This window comes from Macaca thibetana, chromosome 1 (genome assembly GCF_024542745.1).
Source record: "Macaca thibetana thibetana isolate TM-01 chromosome 1, ASM2454274v1, whole genome shotgun sequence".
NCBI classification, from domain to species: Eukaryota; Metazoa; Chordata; class Mammalia; order Primates; family Cercopithecidae; genus Macaca; species Macaca thibetana.
In genome coordinates, this window is record NC_065578.1 from 19,725,725 (window position 1) to 19,743,627 (window position 17,903).

The 17,903-nt window shown below is 42.3% G+C and overlaps 1 protein-coding gene across 6 annotated transcripts in view; it reads right to left on the minus strand.

Moving 5' to 3' along the window:
• Positions 1-17,702, minus strand: part of HP1BP3 (heterochromatin protein 1 binding protein 3) — a 46,884-nt gene extending 29,182 nt beyond the window's left edge. The window contains exons 1-6 of one of the 6 annotated variants that reach the window (XM_050791407.1): positions 17,553-17,702; positions 10,746-10,941; positions 10,209-10,308; positions 6,747-6,900; positions 3,592-3,751; positions 1,051-1,194 (exon numbers count right to left, since the gene is read on the minus strand). In XM_050791407.1, coding sequence (XP_050647364.1) covers positions 1,051-1,194; positions 3,592-3,751; positions 6,747-6,900; positions 10,209-10,308; positions 10,746-10,841 — 654 coding nt within the window. In that variant the 5' untranslated portion in view covers positions 10,842-10,941; positions 17,553-17,702. Of the gene's footprint in view, positions 1-1,050; positions 1,195-3,591; positions 3,752-6,746; positions 6,901-10,208; positions 10,309-10,745; positions 10,942-16,545; positions 17,341-17,552 lie in introns of those variants that run through there. The other 5 variants (XM_050791397.1, XM_050791416.1, XM_050791422.1 and 2 more) reach the window with 5 other exon arrangements.
• Between the last annotated feature and the right edge of the window lie 201 nt (positions 17,703-17,903).

Consider the following 17,903-nt stretch of genomic DNA (forward strand, 5'->3'; position numbering starts at 1 on the left):
AAGTCCCTAAGCAGAGTTTAAATGCCTGAGTGGCACAGAATTCTATTCTGATCAAACAGGCAGTGGGTATAGAAAAAGCGTAACCAGACTCTAGGAATGTGGTGAACTAGGTTTTTAAAATTAAGACGTTAGTAGTTATTTCATCACTCTGGACCTCTGAAGAGGGTAACACATTATAAAGTTTATTCTAGCTTTAGATTTCTATGGTTCTAAGCCTCCATGCACTATGCAAGGTAAAGTAGACTTATGCCTGAAATCAACATTGGTTCTAGTGCTAGTCACATTTCACTCAGGCTTCTCTGATACTCCTAATAGGCTTTAATGGTTTAGATACTAATCAGTTAAAGTGAGCATATTTATGAAGCTAAAAATTAATACTAACAAGTCTATCATGTAAGTTAGGCTTGAATGGAAACAAACCTAAGACAAGGGCAATTATCATTTTTGTTATTCCTTTTTCTTCAGACAGGGTCTCACTCTCACCGAGGCTGGAATGGTGAGATCATAGCTCACGATAGCCTCAACCTCCCAGGCTCAAGTGGTCCTCCCGCCTCTACCTTCAGAGTAGCTGGGACTAGTGGCACATGCCACCAAATCCTGCTAATTTTGTATTTTTTCTAGAGAAGGGGTCTTGCTATGTTGCCCAGGCTGGTCTCGAACTCCTGGGCTCAAGTGATCCTCCCAACTCAGCCTCCCAAAGTGCTGGGACTACAGGTGTAAGCCACCATGCCTAGTCTCATTTTTGCTGTTTCAGTAGTAGGATTCCTTACCTTTCTCATGTTCAGTGCTACATGATTTCAAGCACAAGCAGCCCCCAAAGAAAAATCTAATTAAGAACAAAACAAACTAGAAAAAAGTTACACTATTTAAATGGCACCAACGTTTTCGAAACCTAGCCTCAGATAATTCAACTAGGTTAAACTTAAGGAATTTCATCATTATGCAACTTATTTTTTAACAAAAAAGACACAAAAAGCCTAAACGTTACTAACTGTAGACTTAAAGCTAATACACAGTGAAATGATCTTACTACTAATAATTGTGTAATACCTGTTTGATGACGCCTCTATTTAACTCTCTTTTCAGTGCTTGTTTAAGGAGATAACCCCTTCTCTCCAGCTCCAGAGAAGGATACTTATGGATGATGTATTTTCGAATAGCAACCACTGATGCACCACTCTTCTGGAAGCATGCCTAGAAAAGATTTATCAAACCATATACATTAAACCAGTTTTTTTTAATTAGATACAGAGCCTGACATATATTTTCAAAATAAATTATTTTGGAAGTGAACTTGATAATGGATGACAAAAATGGTAGGGAAGAATGAACTTCAAAAGACTTCAGTTCATAATGGCTGTAGAGAATTAACAGAATTACTAAATATTTCTACTACAATTTTAAATTGTTCAAAACAGCCTAAAAGATCATACTGAACATGAACAACATTCTATGCATAATGAAGAACCTCTTTCCATTTTAATTCCATTCTATACCTAGAAGATGGATCTTTGGCATCAAAATGAGAAAAGTAGAACAAACCTATCACTTATAGGATCACAGATCTGGCCCATTTTAAGGCATGAGCGTAAGGAATGAGCATGCCAGGACATTTTCCTGAAGGCTCTGTATGAATGTCAGCAGAGAGAAGAATCAAAGATAATCTAAACAAATGGCATAAAACTGGGTTTACACATGGCAAAGTCCTGAAGGAGAATTTTGGTTAACAGTGAAGGTGTTCTATTTGGATTTAATGTGCCCTCTTCTATTTCCATCCTATTTTACTTATACTCCATTTGACTAATGCACCTGGAAGAATGAAGTAGCTCATTATGTCACAAAGGCAGCAAATACTTAATTTTTTCAAATGCTTAAAGTTTTGTTTTCCAACTGGTCACTGACTTGAAATCAAATGCTTTAAATTTTGAAGCACACAGAAGTAGCATCTGTCATTTATCTAATGGGCCAGTCCATCAATTTTGTACTGCCACGGTGTCTATTAAATGAATGTAGCACTTATTCATTCTCACTGAATAAGAACTTCATTGAATGTTTTTATACACTTTGACAACAAAGAAAAATAACTCACAGGTACATGGTCCAGAAAAGATTGTACAACATGAAACAAGCTGTATTAATATGAGTCATGTAATTCAAGTCTATGTCTCTGAACTATTAATGACCTACTGAGGTTTACTCCTGATCTTTCAAGAAAACACAAAGAAAATAAAATCAAGCAGAAAAGAACACTAATGCTGAAACAAATAATCTTTTGCTCCACCAATCTGACAGTGAGATGGCAGTAGGTATCATGATTCCTGTTTGATACAGAAAATGGTATCCATGGTCTGCAATAATTTGTCATATTGCATGGAATACACATTATCTATATATAAAATCAATCATCTGCATAAATATGCACAGTTATATTCAAACCATTCTTTAAGCCAAATTGATATCGTTTTAATTTTTTATTTCACTATTCTAAAGTTTTAGTCCTTTTTCCATCCTCACTATGATGCTGCTCCTTCAAACCCAGGCTGAGCGGTCAAGTGAAATCCTTGAAGAAAGGCTATACAAAGAACAGAGATTTCACTACAGTGAGGTGATCTAGACCAATAGTTTTCTTAATGAGACGAGAGCATAAGAAGTCTTGAAGGAGTAAAGGGACAAGTCTGAAGGCAAACCCGTTTTCCAGTTTATATGTTAGTGCTATCTTCTCGCATTCTAAGAATGACAACCAGGCTGCTCCTTTTTATACACATCCCCCCTTTTCTGGTTAAAAATCATCTGTATCCCTGTCTCCCCAATCCTGCCTCAGATCCTAACAACAGGGTCCCTGAAAGATGGGTCTGTTTGAACTCCTCTTATCATCTGATCATATGAATTAAACAAGGCAAAATTAAATGAAAAGACTTACACAATAAAGGCAATGTCAGATTAGAAGATAACCTTTAAAAATTAAAATAGAAAAACCACATCTAACGAAAGTCAATGGATTATAGCAAATCATAAATCTATGTAGGGAGGACAATTTTTGTAAGCATTTTGGAATGTCTAGGTGATAAAGCAGTGTTTATAACAGGGTTCAGGTGTGAAAGATATCTACTACCAAGATCAGACACTTAGCTTTACAAATGAACCTAGAGATATTTTTTAAACAAAAATTCTCAGTATTTTTCAGTTACTGAGTCACAATTAGATTAATAAGGGCAAGGACTTTGCTAGCCTTAGTTAATTTTATACCACTAGCAGGGGCGCCCGACAGAGGGAAGGTAGTCCTTAAATCTTTGTTCAATGAATTAACATTTTCAGCCTTCAAATAAAAACTGTACTTAATCGATAAGCTGAATTTAAAAATTCTAAAGTTAAAAATATTTGCTATAGCAAATGTATATTTTTTTAAAAAATTAAGTGTTCACCAAATCTGATTATATTAGAAAAACATGAACTCATAATGACTTTCCTCTCTTTAAAACTCCTTTAGGAAGCAGAGCAAGATTTATGTCTAGACAGAAATATGCCATTTTCAAATAAGAAAAAAAATGAACATAATAAATCTAGGATGAATTGCTTGAAATAAAAACTTGCCTTAATGGCCTCAGTTAAGATTGCATCCATCTTGGGACGTGGGGAAGAAGCCATCGGTGTTTGTTTCTGGGCCCTGGCTAGCTGGCTGGCAGAAAGGGTAGCCCAGGAAGGAATTGTTTTTTTCACTTTCTTCTCCTTTTCTTTAGACTGATCTTTCTCACTTTAAAACAAAGAATTGTTATTATAGAAAATAAACTCTCTAGAAAGACGTATAAAGTCAGAAGGAGGAAAAGACCAGGGAGGGATAAAAATTAATGCTTTAATTTATTCACAGGTTAAGGTGATATGTACCATAAGCAAAATTTTACAAAACAAGTCTTTCTTTAAAAACTGGGTACCATAAATGAATTAAAAAGGTATTTTTCTCTTAGGTGCAGAAGAGAGGAGTCACATAAATTAGCACTGGTATAAGGGCTCAGTACATAAAAGAGAATTTTAAAATGCATATTAGTTAGCAACTACAACAGATACAATATGGTATAGTGGAAAAACTCAAGCTCTTAAGTCAGAAAACCTTTGTCTGCATTTTCACTCAAACATTTACTAGCTAGCTATATGATCTCAGTATATGATGTGAGTCTTTCTCCTAAGCTATAAAATAGTAATATAAAACCAACTACTTCCCAAGGTGTTGCAAGAATTATAAGAGTATGTTTATCAAAGCAATTTTGTAAAATTTAAAGAATTATATAAATTTTATTCTGAGTATATAATAGTGCTCTGTGCACCTAATAGATGCATTAGAACATTTAACAACAGAGGATAGGCTGGGTGCAGTGGCTCATGCCTGTAATCCCAGCAATTTGGGAGGCTAAGGTTGGAGGACTGCTTGAGGCCAGGAGTTCAAGCCCAACCTAGCCAACATAGTGAGATACCATCTCTATTAAACACACACACACACACACACACACACACACACACACACACACACACACACACACGATAGTTGCTATAAATTCCACAGACCTTAGCTATACTTATGAAACTCAGATAAAGAATACCCTGAATATTACAGCTAGAAGGTAGAGTTATTACTAAGTTATTCTTTTATGGTTATGTGCTGCATAACAATATTTTGGTCAACAGACCACATATACGATGGTCGTCCCATAAGATTATAATGGAACTGAAAACCTCCTATTACCTGGTTAACATGATAGTGGTGGTAATATCACAGCGCAACAAGTTACTCACTTGTTTGTGGAGACATTGGTGTAAACAAACCTACTGTGCTGCCAGTCACATAAAAATACAGCACACTGGCTCATGCCTGTAATCCCAGCACTTTGGGAGGCCAAGGTGGGCAGATCACAAGGCCAAGAGATTGAGACCATTCTGGCCAACATGGTGAAACCCCCGTCTCTCCTAAAAATACAAAAATTAGCTGGGTATGGTGGCGCACGCCTGTAGTCCCAGCTGCTCCAGAGATTTTGAGGCAGGAGAATTGTGTGAACCTGGGAGGTGGAGGTTGCAATGAGCCGAGATCGCGCCACTGCACTCTAGCCTGGGTGACAGAGCGAGACTCTGTCTCCCCCCCCAAAAAAAAAAGCACATTACCATTATACATAATACTTGATAATAAACAGCTATGTTACTAGTTTATGTGTTTAGTATACTCTACTTTTTATCATTAGAGTATATATGCTTTCTACCTTAAAAAAAAACGTTAACTGTAAAACAGCCTCAAGCAGGTCCTTCAGAAGGTATTCCAAAAGACAGCATTGTTATCATAGGAAATGACAGTTCCATGTGTGTTGCTGCCCCTGAAGGCCTTCCAGTGGAAGATGTGGAGGCGGAAGACAGTGATACTGATGACCCTGACCCTGTGCAGGCCTAGGTTAAGGTGTGTGTGTGTCTTACTTTTGTTTTTTTTAATAGATATAAGGTCTCCCAATGTTGCCCAATCTAGACTCAAATTTCAGGACTCAAGCAATCCCCCTACCTCAGCTTCCTAAGTAGCTAAGGTAGCTAAGGCTACAGGTGTACACCACTGAGTCTGGCTTTTGTCTTTGTTTTTAGTAAAGTTTTAAAAAATAAAAACTTTTAAAAATAGAAAAAAGCTTATAAATTTAGTGTAGCCTAAGCATACAGTGTTTACAGAGTCTACAGTTGCACACAGTAATGTCCTAGGCCTTTGCATTCACTTACACTCACTCACCCAAACAACTTCCAATCTTTTAAGGTCAATTCATGGCAGGTGTCCTACAAAGGTATACCTTTTTTTAAATCTTTTATATCATATTTTTACTGTACCTTTTCTATGTTTAAATACACAAATACTTACCACTGTGTTATAACTGCCTACAGTATTTAGTACAGTAGCATGCTGTACAGGTTTGCAGCCTAGGAGCAACAGACTATCCCATAAAGCCTAGTTATGTAGTAGGCTGTACCATGTAGGTTTGTGTAAGTACGCTTTATGATGTTGGCACAATGATGAAATCGCCTAAAGATGCATCTCTCAGAATGCATACTCATTGTTAAGCAATGCATGACTCTATTTAAAAGTAATTTCTAACTGTTTGACCAATTATGAAAAGAGTAGAATGAATACTACCAGCTCTCCTGCAAAAAAAAAAAAAAAAATTAAAAATTAAAAAGTAACTGCCATCACCTTATATAGATACATATCAACAGCAAATTTTACTTTCAGATTCTCAAAGTCAATTCTCCAACTGAATACTTCATCAAACATATATAGACTTTTAGGTCACACTAACCAATAGCTTGATACAGACTAACGCCTTCTAACATAAGCACACAAAAGCAACCTACTCCTGGCACAGAGGTAGGAATAAAATAGTGAAGTGTCTTCTAGGTCAGATTTTTATAATTATGTTTCATTTCTTATTGAAGTCTTGCCAATGCTTAAAATATCAGATACTCCCACAATAAATTACAAGCTCAAAAACATATTCCAAAGTCAATGACAAAGACTTTTGGATCATTCAAACCATTGTGTTCTGCTAACTACAGCATATTCTAACAGGTCATACAACTATATAATAAACCTATTTCAAATGGTAATTCTAAAAATTAAATCCAAATAGCAAATACCTAGCATAAGCCAATGTTATAACACTTTAAAATAATCTGATCTAAAGTCCTTTTACACCTTCTTCAAATACAAATAGCAAGAAGACATAACTCCTTACTCCTTTTTGGTTTCCTCAGAAGACTTATTTTCTTCTTTCTCTTCATTCTCAGGTTCCCCCTTTGGCTGCTCTGCCTCACTCGAAGTAGCAGGTGGAGTTTCATTCTCTTGTTCTTCTACAGTGGAGACAGATTCCTCTGAACTTATGTCTGGTTCTAAAAAATCAGGTGAGCAGAATTGCATAAGCAGATGTATTCCAATCTGAGTCAATAAAAGGGTAAAAGTTTATCTTATTAAACGGACCAGCCGAAGTCTCCAATTAACAAATGAATTCTAGAATGAAAACAAATGACCGCTAATGCAGTTTTCTTACATTCTTTATGTCACTCAAGTTGCCTGGTCAGGTGGTTATCTATTATTAGAAAAATAGATAGACCAGGAAATTACACAGAAAGTAAAACTCATTTCATCCCAAATGATTTAATTATTCTACTTTGCAATATTCATGAGACTTATAATTAAGAAATTAGCCATTTTTTAATTCAACAGTCAAATCTCAGAGAATAAGTAATAAAAAACTCATGTATTCTCCAAGAGGATGACTGAAGCAAGAGTAGAAATATGAGAGGGGAACATGGAGGTCTGCTGTTATTTGTGCCTTTCCTTCACAGCATGTCTCTGAGCAGCTACTATAAAACACAGAACCCCAGGCACTGGTTATGCAGGGACTTCAGAGAACTCCAAAAAACAACAACAACAAAAAACAAACAAACAATCACACACACACAAAAGAAAAAGGACTCCAGGGAGGCCGAGCTGGGCGGATCACAAGGTCAGGAGATTGAGACCACGGTGAAATCCCGTCTCTACTAAAAATACAAAAAATGGCCGGGCGCGGTGGCTCAAGCCTGTAATCCCAGCACTTTGGGAGGCCGAGACGGGCGGATCACAAGGTCAGGAGATCGAGACCAGCCTGGCTAAATACGGTGAAACCCCGTCTCTACTAAAAAATACAAAAAACTAGCCGGGTGAGGTGGCGGGCGCCTGTAGTCCCAGCTACTCGGGAGGCTGAGGCAGGAGAATGGCGTAGACCCGGGAGGCGGAGCTTGCAGTGAGCTGAGATGCGGCCACTGCACTCCAGCCTGGGCGACAGAGCGAGACACCGTATAAAAAAAAAAAAAAAAAAATTAGCCGGGCGCTGTGGCACGTGCCTGTAGTCCCAGCTACTCAGGAGGCTGAGGCAAGAGAATGGCATGAACCCGGGAGGCGGAGCTTGCAGTGAGCCGAGTTCGCGCCACCGCACTCCAGCATGGGCGACAGAGCGAGACTCCATCTCAAAAAAAAAAAAAAAAAAGACTCCAGTGGCAAGCATATACTTCAAACCAAAGTATATGCTTGAAGAATTTGATCATTTAAATTATGTGAACTACTTATTGCAATAATGACAAGGACTTCTTTGTGGCCTACACATAAAGAGAATTTTAAAATGCCACTTCTTTCTTAAAACCAAATCGCATAAGTACAATTCTAACACTTATACTAAGCGAGTGATTTCCATCCTCCTTTGGCCTTCTCTGCTTCTAAAATTGTTTTCCATATGCTTAGGATCACAAAGTATTATGGATAGAACTTCACTGTAACAATGGTATCTGGGGATAAAGATAGTAACTGCATTTAGGTTTTCCAAAATAAAATGTATTTTTCATCATGATATATCTTGTACTGCCCCTCACACCAACAACTTGACCTAAATTGCTGCATGGGCAAGAATTTACTATTAGTTAGTCATGTTTATTTATACTTTGTCTTATTCTAAAAAAGATGAAAAGCTAAGAATCATTCACAGGTTTTACTGCAATAAGACTTATAAATTTAATTTTACATTATTTTCTCTTCTCAAGAGTAACTGCTCAAGAGTTATGGCTTAAAGTTCAGTCACTCAACGGATACTGAATATGTAGTTTGTATATGACTGTTTCCAACTCACTGAACTACTGTCTGTTTCTGGGTAAAATGTAGAGTTTATAAAATTTAAAATGAGTGAAGTCTAATTTCTATGTACAAAATACTATGTACAAAATGGGATAGAGAGAAGATTAAACAAACATACAACTTGTGAAGTGACACTGTTTCTTCATAAACTCTTGGTTGACTTTTCTAATACTTTACCTCTGAACCCTCTGGCACATATTCTGAAAACTGATGTTATTAGTGATTTAGTGGCTTCAGCTGGCTGTTAAACATGGATTAAGATGGACCACCAAGCGGCTTATCCCACTGCTGGACAAGATAACCTATCTTCAACTCACCAGCACCCATTTACTTTTTCAAATATTCGGATTCTCATGTTTCTTAACTGCCTTAGGCTAGGGTGCCCAAATTGCTTACAGCATTCATCGAAGGATTTAGAGAAAAAAATCCAGGCTCAGCCAGAAAAAAGAGTATATTGACTCATTATTGATGTCTGTCCTGATGCACCAAGGGATACAGGAAACAAGGATGCACGTATTTTCTATTCCCTTTTTTTTTTTTGGAGACAGTTTCCCCTGTTGCCCACACTGGAATACAATGGCGTGATCTCAGCTCACTGCAATCTCTGCCTCCTGGGCTCAAGCAATTCTTGTGCCTCAGCCTCCTAAGTAGCAGGGATTATAGGCATGCACCACCATGTCCAGATAATGTTTGTAATTTTAGTAGAGACGGGGTTTCACCATGATGGCCAGGCTGGTCTCGAACTCCTGACCTCAGGTGATCTACCCGCCTTGGCCTCCCAAAGTGCTGGGATTACAGGCGTGAGCCACTGTGCCCGGCCCTCTATTCCTAATACATGCTAGTCAGCAAATAATTGATTCTAACAGCCACAACAGAGGCAGCACAGTGTGCTCATCCCTGAAAAACTTGAGATAAAAGGCAAGAGAAAAAGGCAAAAAGGGAAAAGACAAAGAAAAAAAACAAAAAGATCATGAGAAGAAAAATAAAGACGGGAAAAGGAGAAGAGATGGTTATAGACGCCATAAAGGAGCACCAGCACTCCATACTGATGGGTTTATATTTCTTTCCATTTGTTATGCTCCCACCACTGACTTTTCTCTACCGATACCTGTTACAGATCAACAGATCACCATTTGCTTCTCTTAAGGCCTCCAGATGATTTCTGGATGAACTTTCCACGTCTATCCTAAAGGCCCACGTTTTCCATTCTCCCACACTGCATTCATCCCCATGACACTTTATGTCCAGAATGCTACTCTTTGGCCATTCCTGTCATCCCCAACCATTTTTCTGTTTTTAATTCCAACATATCATTTTCACCTTCCAAAAATCTTTACAGAGAAGATGAAATCTTACTTTGCCCTCATGGTCTGGCAATGACATACCAATAGCTACTGATTCTCTCTCCAAATGTTTCCCCAAAACACTTAGCCATGAAAAAAAGAATAATTAAGTTCAAAGGAATTTATGGGACACTCCAAACTGCAGCATAACTTTTGATGTTTTAAGTTGTGTCACCATTTTACTTTACCTGGCTTTTCTTCCTCCCCTTCAGCAAGCTTGCTTTTGGGAGGAGTTTCCCGGGTAGAATTCACAGTTCGACGAATCGGCATGGTGCTATCTTCTACCTTCTAAGAAAAGAGATGGCCATAATCAAACATGCATTAAAAAATTGTTTTATCTCTTTCTCAAAGGGCCTAACTGGGTGTCAGAAGATGTAGGAGAATTCTTCAAGTCGACTCCAGGATCTGATGCAAATTACTTTTAACAAGTTTTTTTGAAGTGAAATATGATTTTTAAGATACACTTTTTAAAAGTATGTTATTTTAGCTTGAATTTCAAATGGAAACACATAATTATAGTTGATTTGCTATAAATTTAGAAGGTTGGAGGTTTTCTCAGGAATTTGAGGGGAAAGGGAAGATGAAAAGAATCTGATTTTGTTTCAAATTCACAACCTAGACTCCCCAAAGTAAGGGAAGGAGCATGTACCAAGAAGGAGGACCCAGCAGGGCCTGAAGTCAGGGATTGATCCAAGAGTGAGCTTCAAGAATGTGTCAGCCCCTACCTCACCTAACTTGTCCGCGTGGATCAGCTGAGCTCCTACTATAAGTGGGAGTGCCTTAGGATGGACGAGTTCACCTTGAGACGTATCAGTCGCCATTTTAAATAATTTCTAGGCCCGAGTACAGGTTACACTCTGAAGCCTCTGCTGTTAACCACAAGGATTTTTCCTAATGGTTTCAGTGTGGTGAAGAATCAACCTAAAGCACAGAAAAGACCTGGTGTGAAGATTAACAGAAACAAAACTAAACTAAAACTTCTAAATTTAATACACATCCAAAGGGAAAAAATATAACTATAAAATGTATAGTTAAGTGACAGATGATTTGGTTACTCAGAAAGATAAAACTACTAAAATATAGACTACATAAAGCAGCAACTAAGACGAATGCATAAGCCACAGCAGCTGTTGCACCTTCCGCATGAACAAAGACAAGGGCAAGGCAGCTCATATGGAACCTAGCCCCATCCCTTCCTGCCACCATCAGGAACTGAGGAGGACAGAATAGAGAGACTGAGGAACAGTCAGTGAAATGTTAGTCAAAGATCAGTTTACAAAGAGAAGGCTTTTGTTGTCACTGTTCTCAAAAGGGTAGGAAAATTAACTGTAATCTTAAACTCTATCTCTATTAGAAAAGTACTTTTATTTTTCTCTGTTAAGGGAAAACACAAGGGCAAAAATACTGCTGAATAACCCAACATTCTAGTAACTTCCAGACCCACAGAAGCAAATTTAGACCATCACCTAGGAGAATAAACGTATGCTTCTAAGACTGTCATATTTTTAATGTAAGGAAAACTAGTACAGAAGAATATAATTAAATATTCAAAGATCAAAAACCCATGCAGTCACCCAAGTTTACCTGATCACTAACACCCCCTCTTCCCCAAAAATCTCATCTAAGACTCAATGACATTTTATACAAAAATTCCTCTATTAAAAAAAGACCACTTAAGTGTTTAGATCTCTGTGCTAATGAACTATTAACAATGAGTGGGGGAATGACAGTCATTCAACTTCTACATTAAGCTCTAACCTTGTCTAAGAATTTAAGAGCTTTCAACTTGGCAAGTAACAGTCCCAACCTACAATAACTAGGATAAATCCAGAAAACTGAAACACAAGAGGATGCATTCACATTTACAGGGAAAATATCTTTACAGGAACACCAAGAGCAATACCAGACTTGTCAACTGTCAGTCAGCTGCAAGCAAATCTTTCAGTCAGCTGAAAGAATTCAGTGCAGTGTAACACACTCATACATAGTGAACTAGAATATCCATTAATATTAAAATTTTTTTTTCTTTTTTTGAGACGGAGTCTTGCTCTGTTGCCCAGGCTAGAGTGCTGTGGCACGATCTCTGCTCACTGCAACCACTGCCTCCTTGGTTCAAGCGATTCTCCTGCCTCACCTTCCTGAGTAGCTGGGATTACAGGCATGCGCCACCATGCCCAGCTAATTTTGTGTTTTTAGTAGAGATGGGGTTTCACCATGCTGGTCAGGCTGGTCTTGAACTCCTGACCTCAGATGATCTGCCCACCTCAGCCTCCCAAAGTGCTGGGATTGCAGGGGTGAGCCACCACGCCCGGCCTATTTTTCTTAATCATAAAAAGCCTTAAGCAAATCTGCTGGTATTTTTACATGCAAACATGATACGGAAATAAAAGAGTATCACAATCAGATTATCCTTAGTAAAGTTATATTGCTAATGAATTCATCTTTCTTAATCCACGATAACACTAGCTAGGCTGAAAATGCTACAGTGAAGTCAACAACCTTCAGGAGTATCCGTTCATAGGAATCTTTAAAAAATATTTTCCCATTTGGCACAGTAGCTCATGCCTGCAACTCCAGCACTTTAGGAGGCAGAGGTGGGAGGATACCTTGAGGCTAGAAATTCAAAACTAGCCTGGGCAACATTAGACTTGGTCTTTACCAAAAGTAAACAAATTAAAATTTAAAAACAGGCCAGGTGTGGTGGCTCACACCTGTAACCCCAGCACTTTGGGAGGCTAAGGTAGGAGGATCACTCCAGCCCAGGAGTTCAAGACCAGCCTGGGCAATACAGACCTTGTCTCTAAAAAATAAATTACAAATGGGAATGGTGGCATGTGCCTACAGTCCCAGCTACTTGGGAAGCTGAGATTGGGAGGATTGCTTGAGCCCAGAAGGTTTAGGATGCAGTGACCTGAGATCCAGCCACTGCATTCCAAGCCTAGCTGACAGAGCAGAGCCTGCCTCAAAATAATAGTAATAATAATAATTATTATTATTTAAAAAACACACACACACACACACAAGGGCCAGGCATGGTGGCTCATGCCTGTAATCCCAGCACTTTGGGAGGCCGAGGCTGATGGATCACAAGGTCAGGAGTTCAAGACCAGCCTGGCCAGTATGGTGAAACCCCGTCTCTACTAAAAATACAAAAATTAGCCAGGCGTGGTGGTGTGCGCCTGTAGTCCCAGCTACTCAGGAGGCTGAGGAAGAAGAATCACTTGAACCTGGGAGGCGGAGGTTCAAGAATGTAGTACTTAATACTATACTCATTATGTCTGAAGAACACTTAAAACCCAGTTATTTGGGACAAATATTAAGAGATGTTAGGGCCGGGTACAGTGGCTCATGCCTGTAATCCCAGCACTTTGGTAGGCTGAGACAGGGGTCACCTGAGGTCAGGAGTTCGAAATCAGCCTGGCCAACATGGTGAAACCCCATTTTTTTTTTTTTTTTTTAAGACGGAGTCTCGCTCTGTCGCCCGGGCTGGAGTGCAGTGGCCGGATCTCAGCTCACTGCAAGCTCCGCCTCCCAGGTTTACGCCATTCTCCTGCCTCAGCCTCCCGAGTAGCTGGGACTACAGGCGCCAGCCACCTCGCCCGGCTAGTTTTTTGTATTTTTTAGTAGAGACGGGGTTTCACGGTGTTCGCCAGGATGGTCTCGATCTCCTGACCTCGTGATCCGCCCGTCTCAGCCTCCCAAAGTGCTGGGATTACAGGCTTGAGCCACCGCGCCCGGCCGTGAAACCCCATCTCTACTAAAAATACAAAAGTTAGCCAGTTGCAGTGGCGCACGCCTGTAGTCCCAGCTACTCCGGAGGCTGAGGGAGGAGAATCACTTGAACCTGGAGGAGGTTGCAGTGAGCTGAGATCATGCCACTGCACTCCAGCCTGGGTGACAGAGCAACACTCCATCTCAACAAAATAGAGATGTTAGCCTCATCTCCGCATTTCCTTAGTAAAAGTTGTAGAACTTTGAAGCTTCAATCTGTAGTACTTTCTTTAGAATATTGGGTTAGTCCCAGCTACTACGCGAGGCTGAGGCAGGAGAATCACTTGAACTCGGGAGGCGGAAGTTGCAAAAAGCTGAGATTACGCCACTGCACTCCAGCCCGGGTGACAGAGTGAGACTCCGTCTCAAAAAAAAAAAAAAAAAAAAAAGATGTTAGCCTCAGCTCTGCATTTCCTTAATAAAAGTCAAAGTCACATAACTTCAAAGCTTCAACCTGTAGTACTTGCTTTAGAATAGTTGGGTTAATTGGCTATTTAATAAATTCACTGTTCATTACAGAGCTAAGTATATGCAAGGTTAATTCACACTGCTAACATCACTGTACCTATGTTTTTTTTGTTTGTTTTGAGACAGGGTCTCACTCTGATGCCCACGTTGCAGTATCACAGCTCACTGCAGTCTCAACCTCCCAGGCTCAAGCAATTCTCCCAGCTTAGTCTCGCTAGTAGCTGGGACTACAGGCATGCATCGCCATGCCTAGAGAATTTTTCTCTTTTTTGTATAGACAGGGTTTTGCCATGTTGTCCAGGCTGATCACAAACTCCTGGGCTCAAGCGATCCACCTGCCTCGGCCTCTCAACATGTTGGGGTTACAGGTGTAAGCCACTGCATTTGACCCAGTGTACCTATTAACTAAACTTTTTACTATTGCATTTGTGAATGATCAGATTTTTAGGCTGCCACACTTGTTCCTGGCAGGGATCTGATCTGATTCACTTGCTGCATACCTGATGCCTGAGAACATACCAGGCACAGAATAGATGCTCAATTAATATTTGTTAAACTAAAGGATGAACAAATGAAACTTATTTGTGTTTTTCTTTTTTTTTTTTTTTGAGACGGAGTCTCACTCTGTTGCCCAGGCTGGAGCGCAGTGGCGCGATCTTGGCTCACTACAAACCCCGCCTCCCGGTTCACACCATTCTCCTGCCTCAGCCTCCTGAGTAGCTGGGAGTACAGGCGTCCGGGTCCGCCACCACGCCCGGCTATTTTTAGTAGAGACGGGGTTTCACCGTGTTAGCCAGGATGGTCTCGATCTCCTGACCTCGTGATCCACCCGCCTCGGCCTCCCGAAGTGTTGGGACTACAGGCGAGAGCCACCGCGTCCGACCTATTCATGTTTTTCATCTTGGTTCTTACGTGTGCCAAAACCAGTCTGAGTTTACCTGTGGTTTACATGGTCCTCTTATGAGCATCAGTTTGTTTAAAGTTAGTGTTTGAACAACTACAAAGATTTGTTTTTTGTCAAGGGAAATACTTAAATTAAATCGGTTGAGACAGGGTCTCAGGCTGGAGTGCAGTGACATGACCAGGGATCACTGTAGCCTCGACCTCCTGGGCTCAAGTGATCTCCTCCCACCTCAGCCACCTGAGTAGCTGGGACTACAGGTATGCGCCACGACAACCCGACAGTTTTTCTATTTTCTGTAGAGACAGGGTCTCCCTATGTTGCCCAAGCTGGTCTCTAACTCCTGGATTCGAGATCCTCCTCTTTGGCCTCCCAAAGTGTTAGGATTACAGGTGTGAGCCACCATGCCTGGCTTTAAATTATTTGAATGCAAGCAAGAAAAAAAAGGATTGTAGAAATAAAAAGCCCAAATTTCAGTTTTAATTTATTCCCTCTACATTAAGAGAAAGCGGCAGAAAAGCGAGGAGTTTAACACCGTATTTCAGTTTACTGATACCCTTGATAATATGCATTTTAGAGAAAGTACTATAATTTCACATTTTACCATAAAATATATGTAATACATGTTATTAGTAATGCACTGAACACCTCACATTGTTCCCAATCTAAAGTCATTCATTATACTCAGATTTAACGAGTCATGTCACAAAAAGAATGCCTGTAATTTGATTGCTGGCACCATTTGTTTTTCATTTTCAAATTTAAGTTATATAAGCAAGCATATACTCGGTGTCTGTCTCTGGCATAGATGCTAAGGACACTAGAGTGTCTCATCTCAACAAAATCACAATCTAACTGGGTAAGGAGTTGAAACTTTCATCTGGATATGGAGAGTTCAGCATACTTTCTCCACTAACTTTCAGCCCTACCATCTTCCAAGTAAGCTTAAAAACAAAGCCAAAACCAACCAACCAACCCAGCAAATTTTAAAATGTTACTTCTATTTTGAAACAAATTACACTAAACTTTTGAGAAGAGCAATGAAAAATTTAAAAGCTAGTAAGTTTTTTGCCTATGCCAGGTTAAACAAAATTAAAGCATCTTTCAAAAATGACTAGTCACGTCTAATTTCACTCTTAAGACAAGACAGCGTGCTCAAAAAGCCGCAGGCGATTTTTAGACGTTATTTCGAATTGGATTCTCACTTTCGATGCAATGCAAAGTCAGGAAGCGCAATAACACAGAGAACGTGCACGCGGAGGCGGCAGCACAGTTCACCCGGTTCGGTCTCCGTACGGGAGAGAATTCTTTCTCAAAAAGGTTAAGTGGCTGTCCCCGATCACAGCTGTCAATTCAGTACCAACCCTCAGATCTGGGGCTCTCACCTCACCACTCCTGCCTCCATCTCTTACAAACGCTCAGATGGGCGACTGTAACTTTCTGACGACCTACCGAGGCACTGCTCCCATTCAAACCCCACCGCCTAAGGTGGCCAGTAACCAGTTCTATGTTTCCCACCGGGGGAGCAAGACTCAAGGCCGCCGTCGCGGAGCAGCAAAGCGACAGCCAACAGCCCCGCCCGCAGAGGGCCGCGGGAAGGACGGCAAGAGCAGCGGAGACAAAGCGGCGAGGCGAGGCAGCTACAGGCCACAGCGGCGAACGCGCACGGCGGGGGAGAGCGCGGGCCGCCAGCGAGGCGGAGAAAGCTCGGACCGCGGACACCAACGGATGAGGCTGAGGCTCGGCGCGGTGACAGTTCGGGGCTCACGCTCGGCAGGGACACCGCGGCGCCTGCCCCGGCGACGGAAGCAGCGGCGGAACGCGAGCCTCAGCGCTCCGCACACTCACCACTGGGAGCTCCGTAATGGCGGCGGCGGGGGCGGAGAACCCGGGGGGCGGGCCCGCCGCAGCCAGTCACCGCCGCCGGCATCTTTCGAACCGGCTCCGAAAACCGCTGAGAGTGGGGTGAGGGGAGGGCGCGGGCGGACGCCGGACCGCGGCGGGCCTCGGAGCATGCGCAGCCCTCAGCCAATCGGGGCAGGCGGAGGACGCCGACGCAGGCGCGCTGGGACGCAGGGTCGCACGGCCAGGGAAGAGCTCCCCCTCCTCCCCCAAGTCCAAACAAAACAAGGGCGGGAGCGCGCGCGACGGAGGGCCCCTGAGGAGGAGTCCGCCAGAAGGGCAGGGGGCTAGGTCGCAGGGGAGGGGAAGAGAGGGGGGCGGAGCGGTCGGGGCAGGCAGACAAAAGGCGCCACCTCCGGGGACCCGGGCGCCCCGCCCCCTCCTCTCAGGGAGCGGCGTCGGCGCCCCGGGCGAGCGGCCTCCGCCACTCGCCTTCGGGGCTCAGCGAGCCCGCGCCCACTCCCCGGCCGCCTGTTCCGTCCTGCGTTACCTCTGCGTTCGGCCGGTCCTGGCGCCCGCGTCCCGCACGGCCTCTCGGCGCCGCTCCCGCCGCCGCTAGTCGCCTCCGCCGCCGCTGTCCTCCAGTCCCAGCCGCTGAGCTCTGCCGCCCCGCCCCCCTGCCCGCGGCCCCGCGCGCGCCCCCGCCGGCCCCGCCCCCCGCGCGTGGGGTACGAGGGGGCGCGCGGGGACGGGCGGACGCAGGCGGAGCGCGGGGCGTCGGCGCGCGTTCCCGGCGCTGCTTGGTGGCACCCATTGGCTTGGCTTGGCGTGGCGGGGCGGTGTCGGTTTCCTCGGAGGGGCGCTGCTTTCCCCCGCAACCTTGGCTTTCTATGCTCTCCAG